The 27,723-nt window shown below is 41.9% G+C and overlaps 1 protein-coding gene and 1 non-coding gene across 6 annotated transcripts; both read right to left on the reverse strand.

The window, feature by feature from the left end:
* Positions 1-121: 121 nt before the first annotated feature.
* Positions 122-25,870, reverse strand: N4BP2L1 (NEDD4 binding protein 2 like 1). Of its 5 annotated transcripts, none has more exons than XM_070239490.1 (5): positions 25,701-25,870; positions 5,048-5,175; positions 4,662-4,750; positions 2,713-2,789; positions 122-1,601 (listed from the first exon to the last, which is right to left on the reverse strand). In XM_070239490.1, exons 1-5 carry the CDS (start codon positions 25,820-25,822, stop codon positions 1,343-1,345), a joined length of 675 nt encoding a protein of 224 aa, XP_070095591.1. In that variant the 5' UTR covers positions 25,823-25,870; the 3' UTR covers positions 122-1,342. The 5 variants fall into 5 exon arrangements, with proteins under 5 accessions (XP_070095591.1, XP_023477704.2, XP_023477705.2 ...); XM_023621936.2 differs by lacking the exon at positions 25,701-25,870 and adding an exon at positions 25,363-25,669; XM_023621937.2 differs by lacking the exons at positions 2,713-2,789; positions 25,701-25,870 and adding exons at positions 2,595-2,663; positions 25,363-25,652.
* LOC111768724 (small nucleolar RNA SNORA16B/SNORA16A family) lies at positions 17,293-17,423 on the reverse strand. Its single transcript, XR_002801194.1, has one exon. It is a non-coding gene; the product is annotated as a small nucleolar RNA SNORA16B/SNORA16A family (small nucleolar RNA).
* Positions 25,871-27,723: the final 1,853 nt, after the last annotated feature.

The following is a 27,723-nucleotide window of genomic DNA, read 5'->3' on the forward strand; positions in this document are numbered from 1 at the left end:
AAGACTGGTAAATAAGTTTCTGGTATAGAAAACTGGCTCTTTTGGTGGAATTCTGTGAGATTTAGGTGAGTAACTTTTTATATTGTTGAACCAAAAAAAAAGATTGAATGAAAAATCCATATAAAGCAATACCATATATAATTTTTAATAACTGTAAAAGCACCATAATATAGGACACTTAAAATAATACTTCACAGAACGTTAGAAAGAAGCTGTTGGCCAACAAGAAAGAAAGCATACATCCTACATGGTCTTGTCTATCTCGGTCTCACCCCAAATTAATCTGATTCCAACCTGTTGAGATTTCATTTGGATTCATAAATTCAGTATTGGGACATTCCAGAGTTGTGGTAGAACTTTACTGTCTTAAAAAAATGCCACATAAAACACCAAGACTGCTCCCCTGACACTGAGCGTGACCTTTACGTCTCCCTGTGTGAGCTGCATCCTGGGATTCCTGCCTCCTCGCACTCCCGAACACTTGGGCTGCCAACTAATTACACACGTTTATAGGCATAATTTTAAAAATTGCTTAATTATTCTGTTTAAAAATTGATGTTTTATAAAGGCAAGCTTGTTTTATTTACACTATTAGCACAACAGCCAAAGTTCCTCAGGTTTAATCCTGTTCAGTAAATTGGTAGTTTAAAACACAAGATGTGATTTTAAATGATGTCACTGATTTTTCTCAGTAGCTGTATAGCTATGAGGAAGGATTCAACAGACATTTTTAACAATGATACATCACCAGAATAAAGGAATAGTTTCCCAAAGTGTCCAATTTGAAGGACACTCTTCCCTTAGATGTACACTTACTAGCATATTCATTTTAAAAGAAAATCCACATCATCTTTACAGCCACACCCCTCACATTTTGGGAGACATAGATTATCAAAGCAGCAACAGCACTAAAGCTTGTCCTGCTCACTTCCTCACCTTTCCAGCTTCCCCGATGGAGCTGAAGTTCCTGAAAAAATAGATGACTTCAGAGAAATGGTACTGAAGATTATATACATTATAAACACTTTATTTCATGTATGAACCTATGTGAGTGATTATGTTCTTGGGTATGTTCTCAAGTTTCAGTTTCAAATTAACTCTTTCCCTAGAGAAAGTGACTTTGTTTAATCAAACCTGCAGAATTCCCAGCATCAGACCACACACACACAGGATCACTTGAACGAATGCTTGTTGAAGGTGAATATGAAGACTTCTGCTCAAAAACTTTCGGGTTCAACTATTTACACTGGAATTAGAGCTCTCAGTAAAACTGAACAAAGAATAAATACCAAAAATTGAAGTAAAAACCAATTTAGGAAGATTCTGAATGCCTGTCAGGCCTCTAATATCCATGGTGACAGCCACCCCTTCTGTTGAAGGAGCTCTCGTTTGTGAAGCCGCCGTGAGCTCTCCGGTTTGGAAACTCCGCGTAGGCATTCCAGTATCCTGCACTGTTGGAAGGGGATGCGTTATTCCTGTCCTGGTTTCTGTTCATTCTGCTTGGTTTTTCTGCATGAAGCACACTGTGAAAGGTAACATCGTGTTCATACCGTTCTTTCATTCGGTGTATTTTTTCTCTTGGGACTCCATGAATGTTTCTTCTACACGGAAAAAAATGCAAACAGTTAAGGCAGTACATCAAAATGAGTTACTTGTATTTTACAAGTCCTGTGTTATTACATAGATACACTCCCTAGTCTCAGGATTTAACTCTGACAAAAGCATGTCTTGTTAAGCAATTACCTTTCAGGCTCCACTCCTGTTTTTCATGCTCCCTGCACACCCCCAGACTACCCTAAGCCTGGCAAAGAGCTAAAGCTTCAAAAATGTGTCGTTTCTGGAAATCTCAACTCTGTGCTTCAAGACATAGAAGAAGACCGTAAAAATATTATATATTTGCCTATTGATCGTGCATTTATCTATCATCAGTTTATGTCAACCAGTCCCAGATACTTCTAGATGCTTATTAAAACAATCTTCTTAAATTCTAGTGGGCATAACAATCAACTGGGGATACAGTTAGAAATCTAATTGCCGGATATTCCAACCATGGAATAGGGTCCATGAACTAGAATTTTAACAAACACCTCAGGCAGTTCTGGTGGGGGTGGTCTACAACCCACATTAGAAACATTAGCTGCTTGTAACCATAAGGTGAACTAGCCTTATTCCTAAAAAGTACATTCTGACCTCACTGCTTACTTTAAATCATTGACATTATCAAATAGCACAGATAGTGAATATCATAACCCATGCATTCAGTCAACAAGTTAGTATTATTTGGACATTGATTGCTTTATAAATTAGAAGCAGCATCTAGACTGTAAATGAACCACAGACAATTCAACATCTAAAGATCTTTCTTTAGCCTAAATGCAAAAACACCACTGACATGTGCAATCCCATGCAGAGGAAAGTGCTTTTAAATGTTCATTAATGAAGAAGCATTTTAGCAAAATGTTAAATGTGTCCTTTTAAAGGACCAAGTCCAAGCCAAGATTTTAGTTTTTAGCATTTAGCATTATATTAGACAACTGACCCAAAACTAAAGTCTCACATCAATAATTCCAAAGTTATCAATTTCCAAGAATTACCATTTCTGGCCTGAAAACTACCATGTCCATTTCCAGCCTGAAAAGATTCTTTTGTTCGGTCTGAAATACCTGAAAACAGCAGGATACAGAATGAGGAACTAGAAAGACAAAGAAGTACCTTGCTAACTCTTGAACGTTGAATTTCCAGCGAGTGTCAGGTTCTCGGAATATAACTTCATAGTTATTTTCAAGTGCCTGATTTTTCAAAAGTACATAAAACATTGAAGACATGGTATGTATGTTTGGGAATGTTTATGCTGCCATTTAACATTTACTACAAATCTTTTCTAAATTTCCTTTTGTTTTACCAGTAATGCAATGCCTTAGTTTATCTTAATAAATACAGTTGGTTCATTCCATACTTAGCCTCTCTCAGATTATATTATGATTCCCAGTGATAAATTTTGAACAGTTTCATCTACTATGTAGGAAAATTATGAAGGTTCTTTGTTTTGGACATTTTAAAAAAGAGATAGCTGAACTAGTTTAAAGTATCCCGTCCACAGGTATGAGCAGTGAACTCAGTGGCCTCTCGAAGTCCCATTTATGATTATCATAGACTTACTTCTGTCCAACGCTTGTCCTATTCCTCATGCCTTGGTTGAGAAAGAGCATGCGCCATAGGAACAGAGCTTATGAAATCAAAGTGATTTCCACATCCTGTGCCGCCTCTTCCCTCCAAAAGTAGCTCTCCCTGCTTTGCGTACAGTTTGGCTCAGTGCACTGTGCCCCGTTTCCTGGAGTTTAGGAAACTTACAGCTTCCATATAAACATCCAGATATGCTTTGCATTCATAAATTACTTTCTTTCAAACTGAACTTTCTATTATTATTGTGTTATAAAATACAGAATGAAAAAAGCTAAGTAAAAAGATTTCCTCTTCATTCTTTAGATGGACACTTCTAATTAAGGAAGGTTCAAATATCATATACGGAAATTAATTGCTGGGTCTTACTAATAGCTGTGGATGGCTGAAAAAGATTGTACATTTCCAGAAAATAAAAAGTAAATTTTATTGACTTCCCTTAAGCCACTCTCAGCTTAACCTCTACTCTTGGGTTTGAGCTAAGCCGGAATGAATTGGGCTCTTCGCATCCCTGTTCATTGCCCTCTGTGACTGGAGTCACCTCAGTGCTGATGCTCCTCCTTCCCTACATTCACCACGGCCCCATGATCTGGGCCTCAGCAACACTGATGAAAGTGGAGTTAGAGAAAAGCACACCTGGAGGTAAGCTATTTTGCCCAAAATTTAAAAAGAAGCCTAAAAATAGACTGCCATGAGCCCAGTTTTGAAGATACTCACTTTACAATGAACCAAGTGGGGATTAAGTGTGACAAGAGTAGAGTACTCAGCTGTCTTCTGCCTGCCCCTGTATGTTTCTAGATCTTTAATCCTTTCTGTACCCAATAGGGAATGAAAACTTATTAGCATAAGAGATGAAGTATGTCTGAAAAGAAATCAGACAAAATTTCAAAATTAAAGAAAAATGTGCATACTGTTTTATTCATCTTACTGTTCTTTTCTATTAATTCTTACAGTAGAGAACTGAGTTATCTTTATGTGTTTATATTTGTACGCTGGTATCTTAATAGGGTTACAGTCTTAATCCTAAATCTGTTTTTAAACTAAAAAATTCTGTTGTCCTGGAACTCCCGTGCAGCCACACTACACAGTCCTGAAATCCTCAGCTTCTGGAGACAGAATGTCATCTTAACGTAAGCTACACCTCTGCGGGTAGCACCGGCTAGTCCCATACTGCTCTGCAAGTTTCAGCAGGGGCTCCTGTGTATGCCTTCTCTTAGGAAAACAACCAAGACAGAAGAGCTATCAAGACTTCAGACCAAGGACTATGTTAAAACTGTACTCTGAGATATTAGCATCTCAGCAAATTTCAGCCATTGAACAGCAGAGAAACACTAAAACAAAACCTCTTTACCTGCTACCTGAGAGAACTACCGTTAATAAATATGAGGTCATGGAAGATCAGAAAAAGAGGAAAGAACAAATGTTTCAACTTTCTCACAAAATGTCCAGAACTGAAAATGCAGAATGATACTTCTTCCTACCATGACTGCATAGGGCTTCATTTCCCAGGCGTGGAGGTTGGTATTATCAATAATAATGGGGGATATGCCATTCCTCATTGCTTTTCTGGCTGCAACACAATGTTATATAACAGTGAACAACATGCGACAATCAGAGAGAAGGGTGAGCGTACTCCATATTTCATTTTTATCACAGACGTCTTCATTACACAACTTTAATGCCACCTATTTCAGAACCCATTAGCAATAATTCCTTTTCCTGGAATCTAGGGAGGTTCTGCTCTGGCATTCTGTTTGGGGGGAAGAAATGGGGGAACTTATTAAAGTTTAATAAAACATTCATTCTGCAGCAGCTACAATCTATGTGCACAATAGGACTTCCCAGGAGTTTGAAAGGAATTTGTCACCTCTTTTCTGGTTCCATTCATGAGCTTCCTCCAGGAAGTCAGGATTGAACTCATAGGCACCATCTTCCCTGAAGAAAAAATCATCCGTGCTGAAAATCAGGGCCCTGGGAAAGTCGTGTTGCAATTGTCTGGAAAGTGGGGAAATAAGAGGTTATTTTATGACTATGCACTGTCATAATAGAAATTATTTCCTTCCATCTCTAACATTTAGCGGTTTATAATCACGAGACCACCAGGTTTTGAGTTGTTGAAATTCAATTTAAAAAGAGATGCTCATTATCTCTAGAAGGTCCGACTCCTTAACAGGAGGCAGGAGAGGGCTGAGAGGCAGTGTGTGCGTTGCCATTCTTGAAACTGAGAAGTGCTGCTCCCCGCCTCTGACTTCTGCAGCAACCAGGACTGACTGTGCATGAAACTCTGGAGGCTGAGTTGAGGGCGTGATGACAGTCTTCCCTTGTGAGCACCCGTCCTCGTCACCATTCCTCTGTGATGCCCCACTGCCCTCCCCTGGGACCTGCCCACTGGTGCCATGCCCCCATGCTGCAGCCCTTTCCTCTGCCATGTAAACTCTCACCTCTCTTGGGGCCCATCTCCCTGGAGCTCAGTTCTGTGTAAGGACCTGTCTGAGAAACTGGTTCTTGCTGAGGTGTGAAATGGAGACAAGTGATGTGTGTGCTACCCCTATTAGGTAACATGTTTATGTTTTAACGTGACCTAAACCAAAGGGAAAAAAGCACAACAGGAGAAGGAAAGAGATAGACCCAACATTCGCCATGCCTTCCTAAACCTCAGTCAGTCTCTCTAAATCTGAACATATCAAAGAAAAAAGAAAAACCATCAGGAGTCCCCCCTTTAAAGCAAAAAAAAAAAAAAAGATCTGCACAAAATAACTTTAAAGAGGTGTTTCTACTTGAAATCCTTATTCAGACTATTTTTGGGGAGAAGATGGATATTACATCAGGTAGTGGGTGGGCAAATCTCTGAGCCCCCTTTCCTCGTCTGTGAAGATGGAGAATGATGTCTCCTGTCCCGCAAGCTTATGATGACGATCTCGTCACGTGCGAAAACACCGAATGCAGCACCTGACACGAGTGTCCGTTTCTTCCTTTTCCCCCAGCACTCATGGGCTGATTCTAACTTCACAACCAATGCAACAGGCAAAGAATATACGGCCCAATGGCCCTGCTCAGAATAAAAGGATATTTAAGAGTTGGAGGGGAAAAAAGTTGGAGAATGACAAGAGTGGGAAATGCAGAGAAAGCAGAGCTAGTCAACTCTTTGTGGTTTGTTCTCCATCAAGAAGAATTATCTTTTATCGGGAAAGAAAAAAATAACACAAGGCTCGGGAGCTGCCGATATCATGCACCTAAGCTGCTCTGAAAGACCTGGGTTCAGTTCTTGACTCTCCCACTGTCCAGTCATGTGATCTGTTTCTCTAAGCTATTTTCTTGACTGAAAAACACAGATAATAATCACTACCTATTAAACAGAGCTGCTAGTGAGGCTCAAATAGGCAGGTATGGGAAAACATTGTGCAAACAGAAAGGCACTTTACAAATGTAAAGTACTGTTATTTTATTAATAATAATAACAAATGAGGTCAAATTTACCAACCCAGACTGCTTACAGGCCACCGTAGTAAAATACATTGGACTGTGTAGGTAATCTTGCAATTACTGCAAGCGAATTAGAGAGTATGGCAATGCATGAGAGAGAAAGACCAAAAATAAAGCAAATGCCTCACTTTTCAAAAATAAGTGACCACATTCAGAAAGAGGAAACAAATAAACACCTCTGCCAAAATTCTTTGGAAGGCTTGATTACATCTAAAAAGAAAGCAGCAAGGATAGCTGGAAAAGTAATTGCAAACTAAATACATTTTCTTTTGAATGGGCTGTGGTGGTAAACAGGGAAAGTCAATGGACGTAATCTTAAATCTTGATTTCAACAGGAATCTGACAGTCTTTCTTGATAGCTTTGTGGGAAAATGTGGACCAGAAGATAGTATATTTTAATACCCAGAGAATATTAGATAATTATCCAACTCATTAAACATTTATTGAGCACTCAGCATGTGCCAAACATTACATGAAGTGTTAAGGTACAAAAATAAAATAAAGTAGGTGCTTTCAAGGAATTCACAGCCAAGCCAAGGAGCCAGACCCTCACGTCTGGCCTAACACACAGGGCTGCACAAACGAGGGACATACTTAAGAACTTGGGGTTGGGAACAACACATGCTGACAGGAGACCACGTCTGACCTGGTCCTTGAGGGATGGGGAGAACTTTGCCTCTTGGGGAAGGAGCTAAGAGCACAGGAGGCAAGAGGAAGAAGCTAACGCCAAAGGGCTTGTGACGAGCAAGGGGCTTTAGGGAAAAACGAGAACAAAGACACTATGCGTTAAAAGTGGCACATCGTATTTGAAGCACTTCTCGATTCTGACTGCTGCACAACTTAAAGAGAAAGTTAGCAAGCTGGAATCTATCCAGAGAAGAGTGACCAGGTAAATATAAGGTCTGAAAACAGCCACGTCAGATGAGCAAAGATCATCAAAGGCATGTGGGGTGTTTAAGCTGAGAGCAGATGATAGAAGTGATCATGGTAGTTATCCTCAGATACTGAGAAGTCTGTTGTGTGGAAACAGATTGAAGTTATTTTGTGGGCCAGCAATTTGGGTTGGGCTCAGCTGGGCAGTTCTGCTGGTCTCGCCTGGGACCACTCAGGCAGCCACAGTCACCTGACAAGTGACGGGGCTGATGGTCTAGGGAGGCCTCATTCACATGGCAGTGGTGCTGGCTGCCAGCTGGCTGTCGATCCACGTGGTGTCTCATCCTCAAGGAGGCTAACCCAGGCCTCCTCACAAACAGTATTTCAGGAGGGCAAGAGTGGAAGCTGCTAGGCTTCCACCCATTCTGTTCGTCAAAGCACAGCACTATGCTGGCCCACACTGAAGGGGTACGAAAACAAAGGATGGATGACGTGGCAAGAAAGTGTGGCCATTTTAAATCTACCAGTTATAAAGTGACATGAAAGAAAAGTATAAAGATTTGATGAAACATATTTGCATAGTTTCCATATAAATGTCTTTTATCTGACTTCGAAGATACTCAAACTGAAAGACCCAAATCAAAAGTCCAAACTTCAACCCCCAATGCAAACAGTTATTGTAAAGACACATCAGAAAAATCTAGGGCAGCACCAAATGCATTTTCAGGTGTGTCTATTTTATATTTGTGAACACACTTTTTAAAGTATTTCCATCAATATTATCTAGTCTAAATACTGAAAGCTACGTTCAGAGGTTAAATAATAGTGTATAACTTATTTTCTTTATCTTTTGTGTATTAAGTTAAGAAACTATGGATATTGGTTCTAAGATTTTTTTCTTTTTGGTCCTAGATTTGATATCCCTTCTAAACGTGGTTTCACTGGTTTTCCTCTTAAGTCTGCCACTCATAGGTTTTGTTTGGGTTTTTCACCATTTTCAGAGTTGAATTTTTCTTTTCATAAACAGAGCCTTTTCTACTCTTGTTTTCCTCTTTATGGTTTATGTTACCTATTTGAAGTTAATACTCTCTAATGTTTGTTTTAAAAAAGCTTTAAGGCATGAGTGTCCAATTCACATTTTATTTGAATCCTATCCCTTTCTAGAAAATAAAAACAAAACGCAACAAAAAAACTACTGCCCTTCTTGACTGCAAAATTTTACCTTAGAGTAAAAGGGAAATTGTTCAGGACCACCATTTCCTGAGACGTATCTGACTGCAGCCTTCAGGCTCCTCCTAACAAACGGGCAGGCAGAAATAGGAGCTTTTCGCCTATACAGCTTCTCAGCTCTGATGGGATTTGGGAGAGGGGGGGTCTGCAGGATCCCCCTGAATGATCATCCCTTCAAAAACTCGTTTTATCTTGCCCTGATGTTCAATTAGCACTGGCAGCCACGTAGCATCTTGAATATGCAGGACAATAAAATCTTGCCTAGCTAAACAAAGAACTGATTCAACAGACAATCTTGAGATTCTCAAACTTAAGTGGAAGCAATAAATACCATTCCATCAGCTTCAGAAGTGATGAGGATAATGCCCCAGCTCTAGCTTTCTTTATGGTGGTCAGGAGTCTCATGCATTAGGGAAATTGAGAGAATGAAAACAAAAGAAAAGGGAAAAAATAGAAAGACAATTACTTCCACATAAATTTCACCTCCCCAGCTTCCCCCCAAATTCACTTAAAATCACTACTGTAAGAGAAATTCAGGTACTAATCTTGATTTCACAACTTATCCTTCTTCCGTGTAATTGTTTATTTCATAATAGAGAACCATGAAAATATATTTAGATATGTTAGTCACTCACTCACTCACTCACTGACAAAGTCCAACTATGTAATTTTGAGTTGTACTCCCAACTTTTTATTATGGAAATTTTCAAACATGCAAAAATAAACAGAATAATATAACCATTTCCCATGTACCCACGACCCTACTTCAACAATTATCATCACTCCCTCATACTTCATTTCACCAAATATCTCATCAGTGCTCAAATCTCCCTGATTGTCTCATAAATGTATTCCTACAGTTGGTTTGTTGGAATCAAGAGCCAACAAGAGCCACATGTTGCATTTGGTCGCCATGTCCCTTAAGTGTCATTTATTCTATACGTTTCCCTCTCCTTTTTATTTTCACCTCAACTTGTTTTTCCCCACCACCTTTTATATTTATAAAATGTTCAAACCTATAGAAAGAAGTTGAAAAATAATACAATGAACACCTCTTACCCTTCATCTACAGTCACCAGTTGTTAAGGTTTTGCCTCACTTATTTTATGTCTCTGACATGTATTTTTGATAAACCATTTGAAAATAAGTTGCAGACATCATGACCCTTTGTTCCTAAATTCCTTGTCAGGTATCTCCTAGGAATATAGAGGAATATCTCCTCCATAATACCATTATCACATCTAAAAATTAACATTAACTTATAATAGCTAATGTTAATAGATTTTAAAATTTCTCCAATGGTCCCAATAATATCTTTCACTGGTTTAAGTACTGCATTTGGTTTTTATGTCTCTTTAGTGTCCTTTAATCTGGAACTGTCCTTATGCCCTCTTTGGTTTCACTTTATGAAGAGTCCAGGTCACTTGGCTTGAGAATGACCCACATTCTGGGTTTGGCTGATTGTTTCCTCAGGATTAGATCCAGGGTAAACATTTTTGGAAGGAAAGTACAGAGGTGATGTTTGTGGACTTCTGATTGCACATAATGACAGTTTGTACCAGCAGGCTAAGTTTGATCGCTTGGCTAAATGGTGGTGTCAGCCAGATGGCTCCATTGTAAAGGTACATGGTTTCCCTTGTGATATTGTGTAATGGGGAGGGGGAGGTGAAACTGTGAGACCCCATGTATCCTGCTCCCCAAGAATCTTTCCCTCAATGATCTTTACCGTCATTGCTGATCACTGCCTGAATCGATTATTACACCGGGAAATGCAGAATATTGATTTTCTCATTATGTAGTTTCTTCTGTATTTACTAGGTGGCATTGTCTTGTAAAGAAGAGCTTTCTTCCCCTCCCCTTGTAATAATCCTTACCATCCTTATTCTTTATGATGCTCAAATTGTCCCAAATTTGGCCAGCAGGTGACCCTTCAAGCTGGCTCCAGTGTCTTTGTCTACACAAACCTTAAAAATATTGCTTTTCCTTTCTAGTTAGCAAAGAAATACACATTCACTGCAGGATATTTTGAAACAGAAAACTGGAAAAAAAATATATTCCCCCATCTAAAAATAATTAACATTTTGATCTTCTTTCCGAGAGAGAAAGAGAGAGAGAGAGAGAGAGACAGAGAGAGAGAGGTAGGTGGGTAGAGAGAATTTCTTTTGTTCCATCTTGTGTTTTGTTACATAAAAATAGAAACACAATACAGATCATACCAACTTTTCACCAAACTTAGTTCCATAGCAATTATTTCTCACATCATGAAATATTATTATATAACATTATTTTTAATGATTATGACATAGTTTTAGGCATTTAGTTTGTTGGGGACAAACTAAATTGATTACTAGCAAGATTAAATATTTTTTCTTATGTGTGCTGGTCAATTAGAGATATTCTTTTGTGAGTTTCATTTTCGTGTCCTTTGTCTGATTGTTAATAAAACTTCCTTATTGGGAGGTGTATCTCTTTCTTATTAAATATGTAAGATTCTTGAGTACATCAATTACTTTTTAACTTTGTTTATAATAAATTCTAACATAAAAGTCTAAATTTTTAGAGATTTTTCTAGTCCCATGTATCCATCTTTTATTTTCTACTTTCATCCTTTGATGATACATTTACAACAGTCTTTCTACGTAAATGCTCATCTACGTTCCATTGCATTTTACTCCCCAGGCCATCTAAACTTTTATTTTGGTATGTGGCATCGGTTAAGGATCTAACTTCATTGTTTTTTTCCATGTGGTAACCTGGTTATCCTCAAACCATTGACTGAATAATTCATAAATTCCCCATTGTTTTGAAATACTTTTTATTATAGACTAAATGATAAACAATTATTAGGCCTGTTATTGGACTTCCTATTGTGTTCTATTAAGCTTGATATGTAAGTTCTTCTTCATTATCTGCTTTTTCAGTATTTTCTCATTTTCTTGATTATATTCAGTAGTTGGGAATCTTTCCTATATAAAATTTATACTTATTTTGTTGGCGAGACATTTCTGAACAATATCAAATAAAAAGGTACTCGCTTCTTGATGTCTTTCATTCCTCTCATGGTGGGCTACAGTTGTTGTTCCAATAAATTTTCTTTTTTTTTAAGAGTGCTAAGCACTAAAACAAGAGCTTGGCATATATTATCTCTCCTTAACCTTTATAACAACTTGATAAAGTAAATACTGTTTTCTCTAGTTTTAGATAAAGAGACTAAGTGTTCAAGAGGTTAAATAACTGGTCCAGATTTACACAACGTGGATGTGGTGTTGCCAGAATTTCACCCCCAGTCTATACAGAGTCAGGGCACACGGGTGGTACACACTTTGTGAGTTCCTGCAGATCTGAAAAAGCCCTTCTGTGGTCTGCACACATTAGCAAGTTGGCTGGAAGAGAATTATTGGATTACAACCCCTCCCCGTAGATGTTCATAGTTCAAGTTTGTTTCAGTTAGAAGTGGGTTCAATTGCATTCAACAGAAAACTCAGATAACAGTGGCTTTTTAAAAATTTATACATATATGTATCTATAGATATATAGATATATATATGTGAAAAATCCAGAGGTGGAATCCAAGGCTGTATACATGGACCCAGGTCAACATGAACCAAGCGTCTGCCATCTTTGTTTTTTCCCACAAGTATACATGAAACATGTGTCTGCCATCTCTTAGCACGCGGCTTCCATCCATTCATTCTTCCATTCTGCGCCTCCCGGTGGGCACAGGGTGCCACTGCAGCTCCACATTCGAGTTTATATTTGACATAGCAGGAAGAGGCAAGGGAGACTTGAAAACATAGTTTTACAGTTGGCACATTGCCACACCTAACAAAAAGGAACTAAGGAAGTAGGAGTAGTTAATGAACAGCTTCTGCAGCAGTCTTACCAGGATATGTCTTGGTATTGAATTTATTTAACACTTTTGTTTAGGTCTTCAACTCAGAAATATGTTCTACTGTATCTGTAATTGTTGCTTTGGTTATATTTTTTCTGATTCTATTCAGTTATATTTATTCTCACATTGTCTTCTATGTTACTGTTTGAGTTCCTGCACTGTGATTCTGCTCATCTCTATCTCTAGCGGACTTTAAAATTCCAACATTTACTTTAGAGTCTCTTTAAAAAATATATATCTCATTTAGCTCCTTTAAAATTTGTTTCTGCTTCTTTGCCAACTCCTTTCATATTTCAGACTCCTTATTATCATTTTTCTTTCATGTTGTTATAGGAATTTTTTAGGAAAAACCTGTAAACATATACAAAGGCAAAAAAATTTCTATGCATATATATAGATATCATATATATATCAAAGACCTGTATACCCACCACCTGGAGCTGATAATTGTTAACATTTTCTCATATTTGTTTAGTTGGCTTAAAATTCAACCAACCCTCTCCCTTAACTCTGGCATTCCCAAATACTTTTACTCTACTTCTCTTCTCCCTTTTCCACAGCACTTTTCACCTTCTAACACGACATACAATCTCCCTCTAGTTTACATCCATTTCCCCACCTCTGGCATATTTGGTCCATGAGAGCAGGATCTCTGTTTTGTTCACTGATGACTCCCAAGTACCTAGAACACTGCCTAAAACACAGTAGGCGCTCAATAAATACTGTTGAATGAATAAGTGAAGGAAAATTATATTTTTTAGATCTATTCATGTTGATATATAGATTTAGTCCACTCCTTTTAACTGCTATGTAGTACTCCATTATCAGCATAATAATAAACATAGCTAACATTTACAAAGTGCTTATTGTGCTCCAAGCACTATTTTAATGGCTTGACTGTTCTCCTATAATGCTCAAATACACCTGTGAGATAAGTACTGATAGTAAGTCCCATGTTACAGATGAGGAAATTAAGACCAGTGAGTGGATACAAAAATCAACAAAGAGAAATCAGTTGTGTTTCTAAACACTAACAACAAAACATCTGAAAAAGAATTAAGAAAACAATCCCATTCACACTTGCATCAAAAACAATAAAATACTTGGGAATAAATTTAACTAAGGAAGCGAAAATCTGTACACTGAAAACTACAAGACTTTGATGAAAGAAACTGAAGAAGACACAGAACTGGAAAGATATTCCATGTTCGTGGATTGGAAGAATGAATATTGTTAAAATGTCCATATTAACCAAAGCTATCTAGAGATTCAATGCAATCTCCATCAAAATTCCAATGGCATTTTTCACAGAAATAGAAAAAACAATCCTAAAACTTATATGGAACCACAAAAGAACCTGAAAAAAGCCAAAGCAATCCTGACAAAGAAGACAAAAGCTGGAGGCATCACACTTCCAAATTTCAAACTATAGTACAAAACTATAGAAATCAAAACAGTATGGCACTAACATAAAAACTGGCAGATAGACCACCGGAACAGAATCAAGAGCCTAGAAATAAACACACATATATACAGTCAACTAATATTTGACAAGGGAGCCAAGAATACTCAATGGGGAAAGGACAGTCTCTTCAACAAATGGTGTTGAGAAAACTGGATAACCCCATGCAGAAGAATGAAAGTGGACCCCTATCTTTCTTTTTTAAGATTTTTTATTATTTTCCTTTTTCTCCCCAAAGGCCCCCCAGTACATAGTTTTATATTCTTCGTTGTGGGTCCTTCTAGTTGTGGCATGTGGGATGCTGCCTCAGCGTGGTTTGATGAGCAGTACCACGTCAGCGCCCAGGATTCGAACCAACGCAACACTGGGCCGCCTGCAGCGGAGTGCACGAACTTAACCACTCGGCCACGCGGCCAGCCCCCTGGACCTCATTCTTACACCACTAACAAAAATGAACTCAAGGGGCCGCCCGGTGGTGCAGCTGTTAAGTTCGCATGTTCCACTTGGGCGGCCTGGGGTTCACCGGTTCGGATCCCGGGTGCGGACATGGCACCACTTGGGAAGCCATGCTGTGGTAGGCGTCCCACATATAAAGTGGAGGAAGATGGGCACGGATGCTAGCTCAGGCCAGTCTTCCTCAGCAAAAAGAGGAGGATTGGCAGCATATGTTAACTCAGGGCTAATCTTCCTCAAAAAAAAAAATGGATCAAAAACTTAAACATAAGACCTGAAACCATAAAACCCTTAGGAGAAAACAGGGAAAAAGCTCCTTGACACTGGTCTTGGCAGCAATATTTTGAGATATGACACCAAAAGCACAAGAAACAAAAGCAAAATTAATAAGTGGGACTACATCAAAGCAAAAAGCTCCTGCACAGCAAAGGAAAAATCAGCAAAATGAAAAAGCACCTACTGAAAGGGGGAAAATATCTGCAAATCCTATATCTGATAAGGGGTTAATAGCCAAAATATATGAAGAACTCATACAACTCAATAGCAAAATAACAAACAACCCAATTTAAAAATGGGCAGAGGATCTGAATAGATATTTTTCCAGAGAAGACATACAAACAGCAAACAAGTACATGAAAACACACTCAACATCACTAATCATCAGGGAAATGCAAATTAAAACCACAATGAGGTATCAGCTCACACCTGTTAGAATCACTATTATCAAAAAGACAAGTGATAAGTATTAGTGAGGATGTGGAAAAAAGCCTGGTGCACTGCTGGTGGGAAAGTAAATTGGTGCAGCCACTATGGAAAACACTATGGAGGTTCCTCAAAAAATTAAAAATAGAACTACCATATAATCCAGCAATTCCTCTTCTGGGTATATATCCAAAGGAAAGGAAAACAGGATCTCAAAGCGTTATCTGCACCCCCATGCTCATAGCAGCATTATCCACAATAGCCATCAACAGATGAATGGATAAAGAAAATGTGATATATATAGAGAGAGAGATAGATATAGCTCTCTCTCTATATATTTATATAACATATACATACACAGAATGGACTATTATTCAGCCATGAGAAAGAGGAAATCCTGCCATTTGCAACAACATGGATGAGGCTTGAGGGCATTATGCTAAATGAAATAAATCAGACAGAGAAAGACAAATACTGTACGATGTCACTTATACATGGAATCTAAAAAAGTCGAACTCATAGAAACAGAGAGTAGAGTGGTGGTTACCAGGGGCTGAGGCAGGGAGGAAATGGGGAGTCATTGGTCAAAGTGTACAAACTTCCAATTATAAGATTAATAAAGTCTGGAGATCTAATGTACAGCATGGTGATTATAGTTAATACTGTATTATAAACTTTAAAGTTGCTGAGAGAGTAGATCTTAAATACTCTCACCACAAAAAAGAAATGGTAATTATGTGGCACAATAGGGGTGTTAGCTAACATTACACTGGTTATCATTTTGCAATATATAAATGTATGAAATCAATACATTGTACACCTCAAACTTATACAATATGTCAATTACATCTCAGTAAAGCTGGTGGGGAAAAAGACCAGTGAGCAGTACAGCTAAATTAAAACCTCGGCTTCTGGTCCCGGAGCTACACACTCAAGCCCTAGGCTTGCGGGCTATAAGGTACACACACCACCTTTTCTCCAGGGACTTGCAGGTGGTTTGCAGTTCTCCCTATGATGGACGAGTTTCACTGGACGTCACCGTGCCCCTCTCCTTGTGTACATGTGGAATGTTTCCTGAGGGCATAGACCTCAAGGGGAAAAGCTACAGAATCTTTTTTCGTTTGTTTTTGAGAGAACAGAGCAGAGCAGATGCTGTTTAAAATTTCCTTCTTTCCTTCAGAAAATTGTTCTCTGATAGAATAGATGCTCCATGAAGGTGGGGATTTCTGTCCCTTTTGCTCACTGCTCTATTCCAAGCATCTAGAAGAATGTCAGACACATGAGAGACACTCAATAAATATCTGGTGAATGTATGAATGGTTCTTGAATGTTAGGCTCTGTTGCCTTAATTATGCAAACTTTTTTTGGGCTCCAAACTGTGTGAGGAGAATTTCTATTTACTCATCTTTGTACATTGAGAATTTGACCCAAACCTCAGATTTACCCCCTAGTGGGGACTGGGAGAGAGGATTCTTCTGGGTTCCCACTTCTGAATGTTATTGCAATTCCCCTAGAGAACTTCAAACTGGGAGGTAGGAACCCCAACAGCCTGAAGAGAATGGGGAGGGAGCCGTGGCTGTAAACGTCCTGGGACAGTCTCCCTGAGGCCTGGTGTGGCCTGACCTTCCTGGTGCTCTAACTGCCACACCAAGGTGGAGCGCCGCTCTTGGAGAGATGGACCTCAACCACCGCCTGCCCATGGGTACCACCGAGCCACAGTGTCTCAGAGGACTCCACTGAAGAGCTCCCAGTCTGTTCTGCTGCTCACTCTTGCCCTCACCCCTCACGCCTCCAAAGTGGGGCATGTTTATGAGATCCAAAACCAGACTCCTAGGGAGCCCTCACATTTCACTCTATGCAGCGGAAATGCCTTTTAGTATCTCGCATGTGAACAGCACGCTTCCAGACAATCCTGCCATGGTACAGGTTTCCCCATTTGTGTTCTGTTGGCCAATTCAGCCATGCTCAGAAGAGCGGCAAGTCAGAAGCACACTTACCTCAGTGTTCATTTGTTTTTCGCTGTGTTTTCCCAAAATGTCATAAATCAATTACAGACAACAGAACAGTGGGCGTACAGGAAAACTGTCACGTTGGGCTCTTTTTGACAGCTGCTTAAATGGGAAAGCAGCTGCACCTTTAATCCCTTTTTAGTATAACTATTGGGTGAAGGAGACGGCACATCAAACACTTTCACGTGTAAAACATAGGGATGGTTTTCTTGTGCACTAAATTGAAGAGAACTCTGGGGCGAGTGGTTCTATTCCTTTTTTTTTTTTTTCCTCTTGTCTATTCTCCACAGCCCATTCATTCTCTTATATTTCTCTTTATGTGAATAATCTCCCTTTTGGTTTTGTTCTTTACTCAAGACCCATGCTGACATCTGAGCTGCCAACTCTTAGGAAGCTTCTGGCATTAACAAATCCATCAAACACTTAGTGATTTAGGCCTACTATGTGCCAGCGCTTCTGAGGAGCTGACCAGAACAAAGTTCCTAATCTCACAGAGCTCACATCACATCTCATGAAGCTTAGATGCTAGTGGAAGAAACAGATAAGAAGTGAATAAGTATATGTCAGGTGGTGCTAATGCAAGGAAGAAAAGAAAGTCCAATCACAGGGCAAAGAACGTTGGAAAGACGCTACTCGAGACAGCAGAGAAAGACCCTTTCTGTGGCATATCCTTAAAAGTGAAAAAGAACGTTGAAATACCCCAGCTATACAATCATACTTCAACAGGATTCCCCAACAACTGTGAAAAGTGGGTGTGAGTGTTTGTCCGTGAACATCCTTGGTGAGACCACTTTGTGTATCATGAAACCCAGAGTCTCAGAATCGAACGCTTGATTCTCTGATCCTAACGTCCTCATTTATAAAATAAACACAACCCTATCTTAGGGTTACTGTAAAGCTCCAATAAGCCAGCAAAGGCATACAGTCTGCACTCAGTAATGTGGGCATTCTCTTCTTTCTCCATTTCCCCTCCCCATTCCCAGGCCCTCTCCCCAGGCCACATGCATGATGCAACAGAGATCTTTATGAAGGAACAATTAGAAATTAAACTAATTTTTCTTTATCAGACTATTTCCTCAATCCATACAGCCTAGATATCTTTAGATAACCTGTAGTGAAAATAATTTCTTATTGGGTTCCTCTAGAGTCTGAATGGGCCTGGAATGGCGCCATGATAGAGAAGAGTCCATTGAGATGCCATAAGGACACTAAGGCCCTGTGTTGAGTTATAAACATCCTGCCATGTGAGCTGAAGAGGACAGACTCCAGACACCTTAGGAGTTGGGTGTTGACTACATCTCTCACCAACACATTACAATCAAGATAAATATATGAATACTTACTAAAAAATCTAAATCTCATCTCCTCCCATTGCCCCCAATGGAACCAAATTAATAAAGAAAATAAGTTTCCTGGCATTTTTTTTATAGCAGAGGAAACATATCATCAACGCTGACAAATAATAAAATGTAGCTTCCTTATCCTGACAGCTGAAATCCAGGTAAGCTTAGCCCTCTTAATAGGGCCTTTAAGTGTTTTTTCACATAACAGATCAAAACCAATCTAATTACGCTTTCACCAGGTCACACCCACTAGCCTCTCCTTTTCGCACAGAAGAAAAAACTCTGGCCTAGAAATAAAGAGAAGTCAACACCATTACCTTGATCAAGATTTTTTTTTTTTTTAAGGAAGACTGGCCCCAAGCTAACATCCGTGCCCACCTTCCTCTACTTTATATGGGGGAGCCTGCCACAGCATGGCATGCCAAGTGGTGCCATGTCCGCACCCAGGATCGGAACCGGGGAACCCCAGGCTGCCAAGAAGTAGAACATGCGAACTTAATCGAACTTAATCGCTGCGCCACGGGGCCAGCCCCGATCAAGATGTTTAACTTCTCAGAGCTTAGTGTCTTGGGCTTGGACTAGATGAACACTAAGGAACTTCCTATACATCTCCCGAGATTTTCCTATGAAAACACTCTTCCCTATTGATTTCTTTCTCTATTTCTGCTGCCTCTCTAATCATAAGTCACAGCTGTAATATTATATTGCCCCAGTTCAGCAGGGTCTTCCTCCACTCTCCCAATGGCTCCAGGACTGCCGGGGTGGTGACTCTCTTGTAAAGTTGGGCAACCTTTCCAGTAAGTGATTATAAACACACACTGCACTGTATATTCTTACTGTTAAACATGTATAGCATTTATAGTTCTCATTCATCGCAACCCCCAGAGAGAGGTATTGCGAGGACTCTCAGCAGTGGAGAGGCGAGATGTAGGACCCACATTAGGAAAACCATTAAAAATATAAAAAGTTAACAGTTTCTCCAAGTAAACCTAAGTGAATAAAGATCTGAGATGTCACCTGCCTGATACTCTGTTTTCATATACTTGGAATACTGCAAACTCTCTATTTTGACTTTGCTTTATGAGAGCCCTGGCCTCATAAATAAAAACACCATCATCAAGGTCTGCTGGCTAGAAGCACTGTGCAGTGGGTGTGCTTTGAGGTCTAACTACTCACCACTTACTAAGCTAATTGATCCCCTCTTCTCACTGCTTCCCGTATTTCATTGGTCATAAAGTACACCATTGCTCCCATCTCTGTCTTATCACTGTATCACAACAGGACAGCATCCTTTCACTTTCTTGGAAAGCTCTAGTGCCAAGACATGATGAAAAGGTATTTCTCTCTCTTTTTTTTTAAAGACTGGCCCTCAGCTAACATCTGTTGCCAATCTTTTTTTCTTCTCCCCAAAGCCCCCCCAGTACATAGTTGAATATTCTAGCTGTAGATCCTTCTGGCTGTGCTATGTGGGATGCGGACTCAGCACGGCCTGATGACCGGTGACGTGTCCACATCCAGGGAACCCTGGGCCAATGAAGGGGAGTGTGCGAACTTAACCACTCGGCCACGGGGCCGGCCCCAAGGTATTTCTCTTGACGGAAATCCATATTATCCAGAGATATGAATGAGGAGAAAAGAAAGCAAGCATTCTTTGTGCTTAACTGAATCCACATTACAAACCATTTGTGCTGGTGCCAAAAGGAACTGGAACAAAGGATGTGACATGTACTAGAACGTGATTCCCAGACTTTGCATTGATTGATACGTAAAGATTCAAAGAAATTCCAAGGAACAGACATAAGGTTGACAACTTCCAATTTTTCAAATACGGCCACTAAAAAAAAAGGAAAGACTACCCTCTACTGTTGCTATTTCATTTCAAAAGGACAATTTGGTGGTATATCCATGCAATGGAATATTATTCAGCCATAAAAAGTAATGAGGTTCTGACACATGCTACAACATGAATGAACCTTGAAAACATCAAGCTAAGTGAAATAAGCCAGACACAAAAGGACAAACATTGTATGATTCCACTCACATGAGGTGTCTAGAGGAGTCAAATACACAGAGACAAAAAGTAGATCAGAGGGTACCAGGGGCTGAGGGGAGGGGGGAATGGGGAGTTATTGCTTAATGGGTACAGAGTTTCTGTTTGGGGTGATAAAATTTTGAAACAGATAGTGGTGATGGTTGCACATCATTATGTAATTAATGCCACTGAATTGTACACTTAAAAAATGGTTAAAATGGCCCCAAAAGGGGACATTTTCACACACAGAGTAGAAAGCATAGAGGTAAACAGGTCATCCAGATGCTTTCATTGAGGGAGGATGAAAGGGTAAGTGCAGATCCAAGTGAGTTGTCAGTTCAGCTGTGGAAACAGAGAGTTCTGGATCATCTGCTGAGAGTGAGAGAGTCTTGGGATTGGAATCTTATTTCTTCTATCAGCTCTGTACCCCGTTGTCCAGCTTTTACTGTTCTCCATGATCCGGCCTTGGGTTTATCTAACCAACACATTCACTAACATGAACCATCCACTTCAGCCAAGCCATTCTCCTCACCAGCCTAAGAGACCACCCAGCTCTTTCCCATCTCCGTCTCCTTTCATGTTGCTAATCCCTTCCCTCTGTTCAGCCACATCCTCCCCATCTTCCAGGCAGCTCAAGAACCACCTCCACATGGAAGAGATGATCTCTTCCCTTATTATCCAGTCTTTCTAATCACCCTCAGGGACTCCCCTGGCCTTGAACAGCAACAACAGATAAGACGCTATTCCCCCTTAGACTTTACTTACCCACTGTAGTGTATTGATTATTACTTCCCATTTGGCGGTCTTGTGCAGGCTCCTTCTCTTAATGTTATTTGGTATGTACCTTACTAAGCAAGTACTAATAGTCTTACAAGCACTCGGTGAATACTATCATTGTTTATTAGTGAATAATAACAATAGTTGATATTTATGTAGCCCACGCGTTCCACAGTGTTTTCACATACATAATCATAGGATCATTGTTTACCACAGTATCTTAAATCCTCACAATAAACTTACTTATGGAACATTAGCTTTATTTTAAGGATAAAGAACTTGAGGTGTTGAAGAACCCAGTGACCTATGCTAGTTGGTATACTAATTAATGAAAACTAATAATAAAATATTTAGTAATTAGTTCATAAGTAATTAAAATCAATTGCCTCGTGGATTTAAAAAGTTTCCTAGCATATCTCCAACTGAGAGTGAACCTAGGAAAGCCTTTTGATAGAGAAGATGACATTTATTTAGTTATTTAATAAATGCTTTGCCACACAACTTGAGTCTATCTAGTCAAGTTATTTAACAAAACTATTTTCACCTTTAAAAAGTTAACAAGTAATACACATTCGTTGTAGAAAAATGAGAAAATAAGTCAGGGGGGAAAAGTCTATAATCCCACTATCTAATGTCAACTATCAACAGATATCCACCTTTTGAAAGATTTGTTAATGAGTATAAGGAGACTCCCTTTCTTTGAACAGAAAATGGGACTTTTGCGTATATACAGAGGTAGCTTTGTTAACAAGCTTTTTAACTTAACCGTGTGTGAGTACAAATATATTTGCATGTCAAATATACACCTACTTCCCATTAATGACATGACTTACAAGTCCACCCTCTATTTTTGAGTGTTTAAGTTGGCTCACGTTCTTCCTATCATAAAAAAACTGTGATGAACTTTGCTCTACATTCACGCGCTTGTCCAGCAACTGCCTCTGGAAGAATTGCTGGAAGCAGCGCTTACAAGTCAATGGTAAGAATCTATTTTTGAGATGTTTTTAAAATGAAATAGAGGTAATAAAACAGATTTAGGGGACACACTAATTTCTTAGTCCTCTCATGTACTTAAAAATATTTTAAACCAGATAAAACTCCAACTGTTTTTTAATATGTCCAAAGAATTTAAATAGATGGTTTCCACATTCCAGCCCCTTCAAACTATGAAAACATAGAGGTGAAAAGCATAGAAATCTAATATTGATTTGGAAGACATGACATACCCTAATTTTAAAAACATTTTTATTATTTTTTTAATCAAATGAGAAATAAAAGTTAAGCAGGAAAAAAGATGAACCTGCATTTGTAGAAATGATCTCCTCCAATTTTTAAAGAAAAACATTTTTATTTTTCTGATTCAAGAAATACATGGTCATTATAAAAAATGTGGAAAACACAGAAAATACGAACATGAAGAAAATACGAATTTATCAGAATCCAACGATACTTAAGACGGCCTTACAGTTTTACTACTTTCTACACGTGTATTTTTTAAGAATTTGCCATTCTCCTTCTCTCCCCGACCTGGCCCCCCAAAAAAGTGGGGAAGGCAGCCCCTTGAGAGCCCTGGCCTGTGACATCCACACCATTTCACCCTCCCTCCTTGCTGAGCTGCGTCCTGCTTCCTTGCTGACTTCCCAGATTTCGGTATAAATGCACAACCCCCCCCCCCCCCCCCCCCCCCCCCCCCCCCCAAAGCAGGGCCAAGGCTCCTCTGCTCCCGGAACCGCCAAGGCCCAGCCTAAAGGGAGGACTCGCCAAGTCAACTTCCAGTTGCCTTCTTCACTTCGGAGCCACGCTTCTCCCCAGGAACACCGTGAAGATTTATCTCAGCTGATCAACAATTTAAGCAGTAACTAATACCTCTTAAAATTTATACAGCACTTTAAAATTTAGCAAGTTCTCTCATACACATACACTCTTCCCAAGCGCCATCTGAAGTACCCAGAGCAGCGATGGCCTCTTACAGGAAAGGAAACTGAGGCGCAGAGAAGTTGAGCAAAGATCGTAGCCAGGGAGTGGCAGAGCTTGGATCTGAAGCCATCAACTGACTCCAAGGGGAGAGCTCTTTGCCCAGCCATTATTAACAAACCGTTTTTAAGTCTGACAATTAGAAATTAAGAGCAGAAGGATCTTCAGTAAGTCATCTCACCTAATCCCTTCTTAGTATTCACGTATAAGGAAAATAAGTCCCAGAAAAGCCAGGCGATTGGCCAGGCACCAGCTATGTCGTGACGAGGAGGATCTAAAGGCACAGTCTTCAAACTCCCAGGCCGGCGCTCGTCAGCCGTCCCCAGAGAGAGGTTCTGTACCAAGCCGGTCTCTCCTCCGTTGTTTTCCGCTTAGCCAAATGTCAACCAGGAATTAAAATCCTGAAAGTGTAGAACGTTAGAGCCAGAAAGGACCGTAAAGACTACCCAGGCCAACCCACTTGCGTTACAGACGAGAAATGTGAGGTCCAAATGGCTTCTGATGTCCAGCTCCACGCAACGTCCTGTCTTACTGCTTCCCTTCTGAGTAGCTACAGACAAAATCTGACCGGAGACGTGTACTTCCTTCTTTGACACTCAGTGTGTGATAGGCCACAGATCACCAAAGCCAAAGTGAAACTAAACAGGACTGAATTCAGAAGACACTTGGTTGGTAACAGATGTACCCACCACGACTGTATCACAAAATAACCAAATTCTGCTGGGTTCTCAGCAGGCTCCCCTCGCAGACAGAGAGAAGGCCTCCGGACCTGCGCACGTGTAGGGGCAGTCACCCAGCCCTTGAATCTGTGAAAATGTAGCAATATTGTTTTGCTCAAGGCTTCTGCTCCACAAATCCGCCAGGAATCCGAATTAAAAGTGGCAGTACGTCACCAGCTCTTTCACAGTTCCGTCACCCCCGAAGGACCCAGACCCTCCTCCCACGGTTTGGTGGACCATGCAAACCAGCTCCTGAACGTAGGCTACCTGGGTTCTTCTTCAGCAGCTCCACGGTTCGCGGGCTAGCCGCCTCTCTAGTGAGACGGAAAGCTCTCTGAAGGCAAGGGACCACTTCTTCTATTGAACACACACTACGTGCCACACTCTGCGCTTGGCACGACCAGATACGGCCCCTACCTTCAAGAACATTACAGAAGGATAAACGAAACCATGTGCAAAACCAAGCGCAGCCACGGAGGTGTAAACAGGAAGCCCAGGAGCCCAGAAGACGAGGCGGAGGGCAAGCCGGGCGGGCGGGCCACGTCCGCAAGGGCCAGGGCAGGAGCAGGTCGGCGGTGCTGGAACCTCGAGGGCCAGGCCGGGCGGCGGGCGTGAGGCTGCGGCGGCGGGCCTGGCAGGCGACAAGGTGGCGGCCGGCAGCGGGCCCGCGCGCTCGGCGCCAGCCGGGTACGGCGGCCCGTTACGCAACCCGCGAGGACACGGGTTTGGGCGCCGCGGGCGAGGCTCGTGCCCCGACGGCCGCGGCGCCCCCCGCGCACCTGTGCGCCTCCGCAGCCGCCGAAGCCCGCGCGGGGCGGCCCGAAGCCGCCGAGCTGCCCGCGGGCGCCGCCGCCCGGCCCCCGCCCGGCCCGCTCGTGCTGCGGGAGGCGCCTGTTGCCGCCCGTGGCGGTGCCCGCGCTCGCGGCGGCCGGCGCGTTTCTCAGCAGTCGCCCCGCGGGTCCTGGAGCAGCCTCCCTGCGGGCCTCCCGCCGCGGGCCGGGGAGGCGGCGCGGTCCCGCGCTCGGCCCGCGCGCTCCGGGCCCGGCGCGGCGGCGGGCAGGCAGGCCGGTGCCCTCGGGCCCGCGCGAGGCGCAGCGCCGACAGCCGTCCCGGGGGAGCGCGGCCCGCCGCACAGGGCCGGCTGCCCTCGTCGCGCGCCCGCGGCCCGGCCCCGCAGCCCCGGGCGGCCCGGCTCCCGCGGCGGGCGCGGGCGGCGGCGGCCGGGGTCATTACCTGGCCAGCGTGGTTTTCCCCGAGCCCGGGAGGCCGCGCAGGAGGTAGAGGTGCTTCCTAAAGCCGGGGCGGCGCGGCGGGGTCCCACGCGCGGGCGGCGGGGCCGGCGGCCGAGGCGGCGGCTGCCGCTGCCGGAGGCTCAGCCTCCCAAAGGATTCAAGAAAACTCTCCTCCATGGGCGGGGGCTGGCCCGAGAGCCCGGGGGTCCCCTGCCTGAGGTCCCGGGCTTGACCGAAGCGGTTGTTTTTGTGGCTCTCCGGCCATGTGATAGATGGAAGGGCGGCGCTCGGAGCCCAGCCCCTCCCCCCGCCCGCCCGCCTGGGAGGGGGCGTCCCTACCTGGAAAGCTGGCGACGCCGGCAGAGCGGCCCCGCGACCCCGCTCTCGGCCCCGCCCGCGCCTCCCGGCCCCGCGCCCCGAGGGGAGAGGGCTGCCCGGTGGCACACCGACACGCTTCCCATGGGCGCCCGCGGGGAAGCCGGGCGCTCTGCAGCAGCCTCCCCACCGCACCCCTGACGCGCCTGGACCTTGAAAGTGAAATAATTTTAGTGAACAGAATAATTTTAGTGAACGTGAACAGGATTTTGAATAGTAACAGTAAAGGCCATTGTCTCCCCCAATTTGTGAGCAGCAGTATCTGGCTGGTGTCCCAACAGCTAACACCTCTATCCCAGGGCCTGTATCTTTTCTTTTTCTAATCCTTCTTTATCAGCCTGCCAAAAATATTCTTAGAAAGCTTTGTTGCCTCTACATAACTTTAGATCTCTTCTTCCTCAGGAAAAGCACCCCTTAAAACTCAGATTGACCTATGAGCCGTAGCATGCACTAGCTCCTGAGAAGGAAGGGCTCCTGCCCAGGGACATCCTCTGTTGCCCCCTGAAAAGACATGGCCTCTCTGGGAGCTGGTTCAGCTCCCCGGGGAAAGGAGCAGTCTCCCGAAACCACTCAGAGAGAAGGAGCCAGAATTAAGTTCTAAGTTCCAGGAACTGGTGAGTGCCAGTTGGTTGATCACCACAGAACTCTCCGATATTTCACACTCAAGAGTGTGACAGAGTGATCCTATTTTCTGAACCAAAACTCAAGATGCCTGGACTGAAAGAGACATATTAAAAATGAACACCATCCTGGAAAAATCCAGGATATCTGGGGGCTTTAGCTGTAATAATTATTGTAAAATAAATACATTTTGTTTCTGGCAGCTAAGGTATGAAAATTTTGAAAAGAAATTGTGAAGAGAAACAATTTCCTTCTAAAACAAAAATCCAGAGATTTCACAACAAACTTCGGAAGGGACGTGCAAGCAGGGAGGAGCTCTGTGCTGGGAATCTCACTTCCCCTTGGGGTTCCCCTGGGGGAGGGCCAGGGAGATGAACAGCTCTCCCTTGAAAAATCCCTTCCCAGCGCTGAGGAGGGATACTTTCCGATTCTTCTAGCACTGCTCAGCAACACTGGGATTCCAAAAGCTTCTCTAAATACTAGGAGAAAGCCATAAGAAACAGAGAATATACATGAATCACAAAAATAGTGATGCTTATAATGTATGTATTCTGTCATACTTCTTAAAAGAGTGTTTTTGCCCAGCCTCAAATACTACCTTTTTCATTCTAGACGTGCACCGTCTACAGGAGCCACTCGTCACGTGTGGCTATTGAGCACTTGAAATGTGGCTAGTGCAAACTGAGATTAAAATACATATTGAATTTCAAAGGTTCAGTATGAAAAAAAAGTAAAATATCTCAATTTTTATATTGATTATATGTTGAAAGGATAATATGTTGGGTGTATTGGGTTAATATATTATTAAAATTAATTTCACCTGCTTTTTTTGCCTTTTTAAAGTGGCTACTAGAAAATTTAAATTACCTATGTGGCTGGCATAATGAGACTTCTGTCCACTTCTGTTTCCTTCTATAGAGGGTCCCAGGCACGTGGTTAGGGCAGCAGGAGGACACACAGCCTCGGGGGCTAGAGGTTTGGGCACACGGAGTCTGCAGTGCCTGTGGCAAGCGAAGTGACCTAGTAGATGCTGGGAAATAGTGTGCTGCTCAGAAGACAGGTCTTCTGACCACTAGGCTGTAAGTTCAAGGGTGGGGACAGTGTCATCCTTGTCATCCCAAGATCTAACACAGTGCCTGACATTCAGAAAGTCTCAGTAATTGTATGTGGACCTGAACTATTATCAGCAGATGAGTGTGAGCTTCAGGTTAACTAAAGATTAAGACTGAACAAAGATGGTGATAATGTCAGCTAAGGAGTAATGTAAACGGAGTCAGTAACCATATCGATGGACATACAGAAAATAATCTTGTAAGTCATTTTTGGCAAATGAAGAAACATTCAAATGTTTATTTAATTATTACTA

The sequence above is a fragment of the Equus caballus genome, chromosome 17 (genome assembly GCF_041296265.1).
Source record: "Equus caballus isolate H_3958 breed thoroughbred chromosome 17, TB-T2T, whole genome shotgun sequence".
NCBI lineage: Eukaryota > Metazoa > Chordata > Mammalia > Perissodactyla > Equidae > Equus > Equus caballus.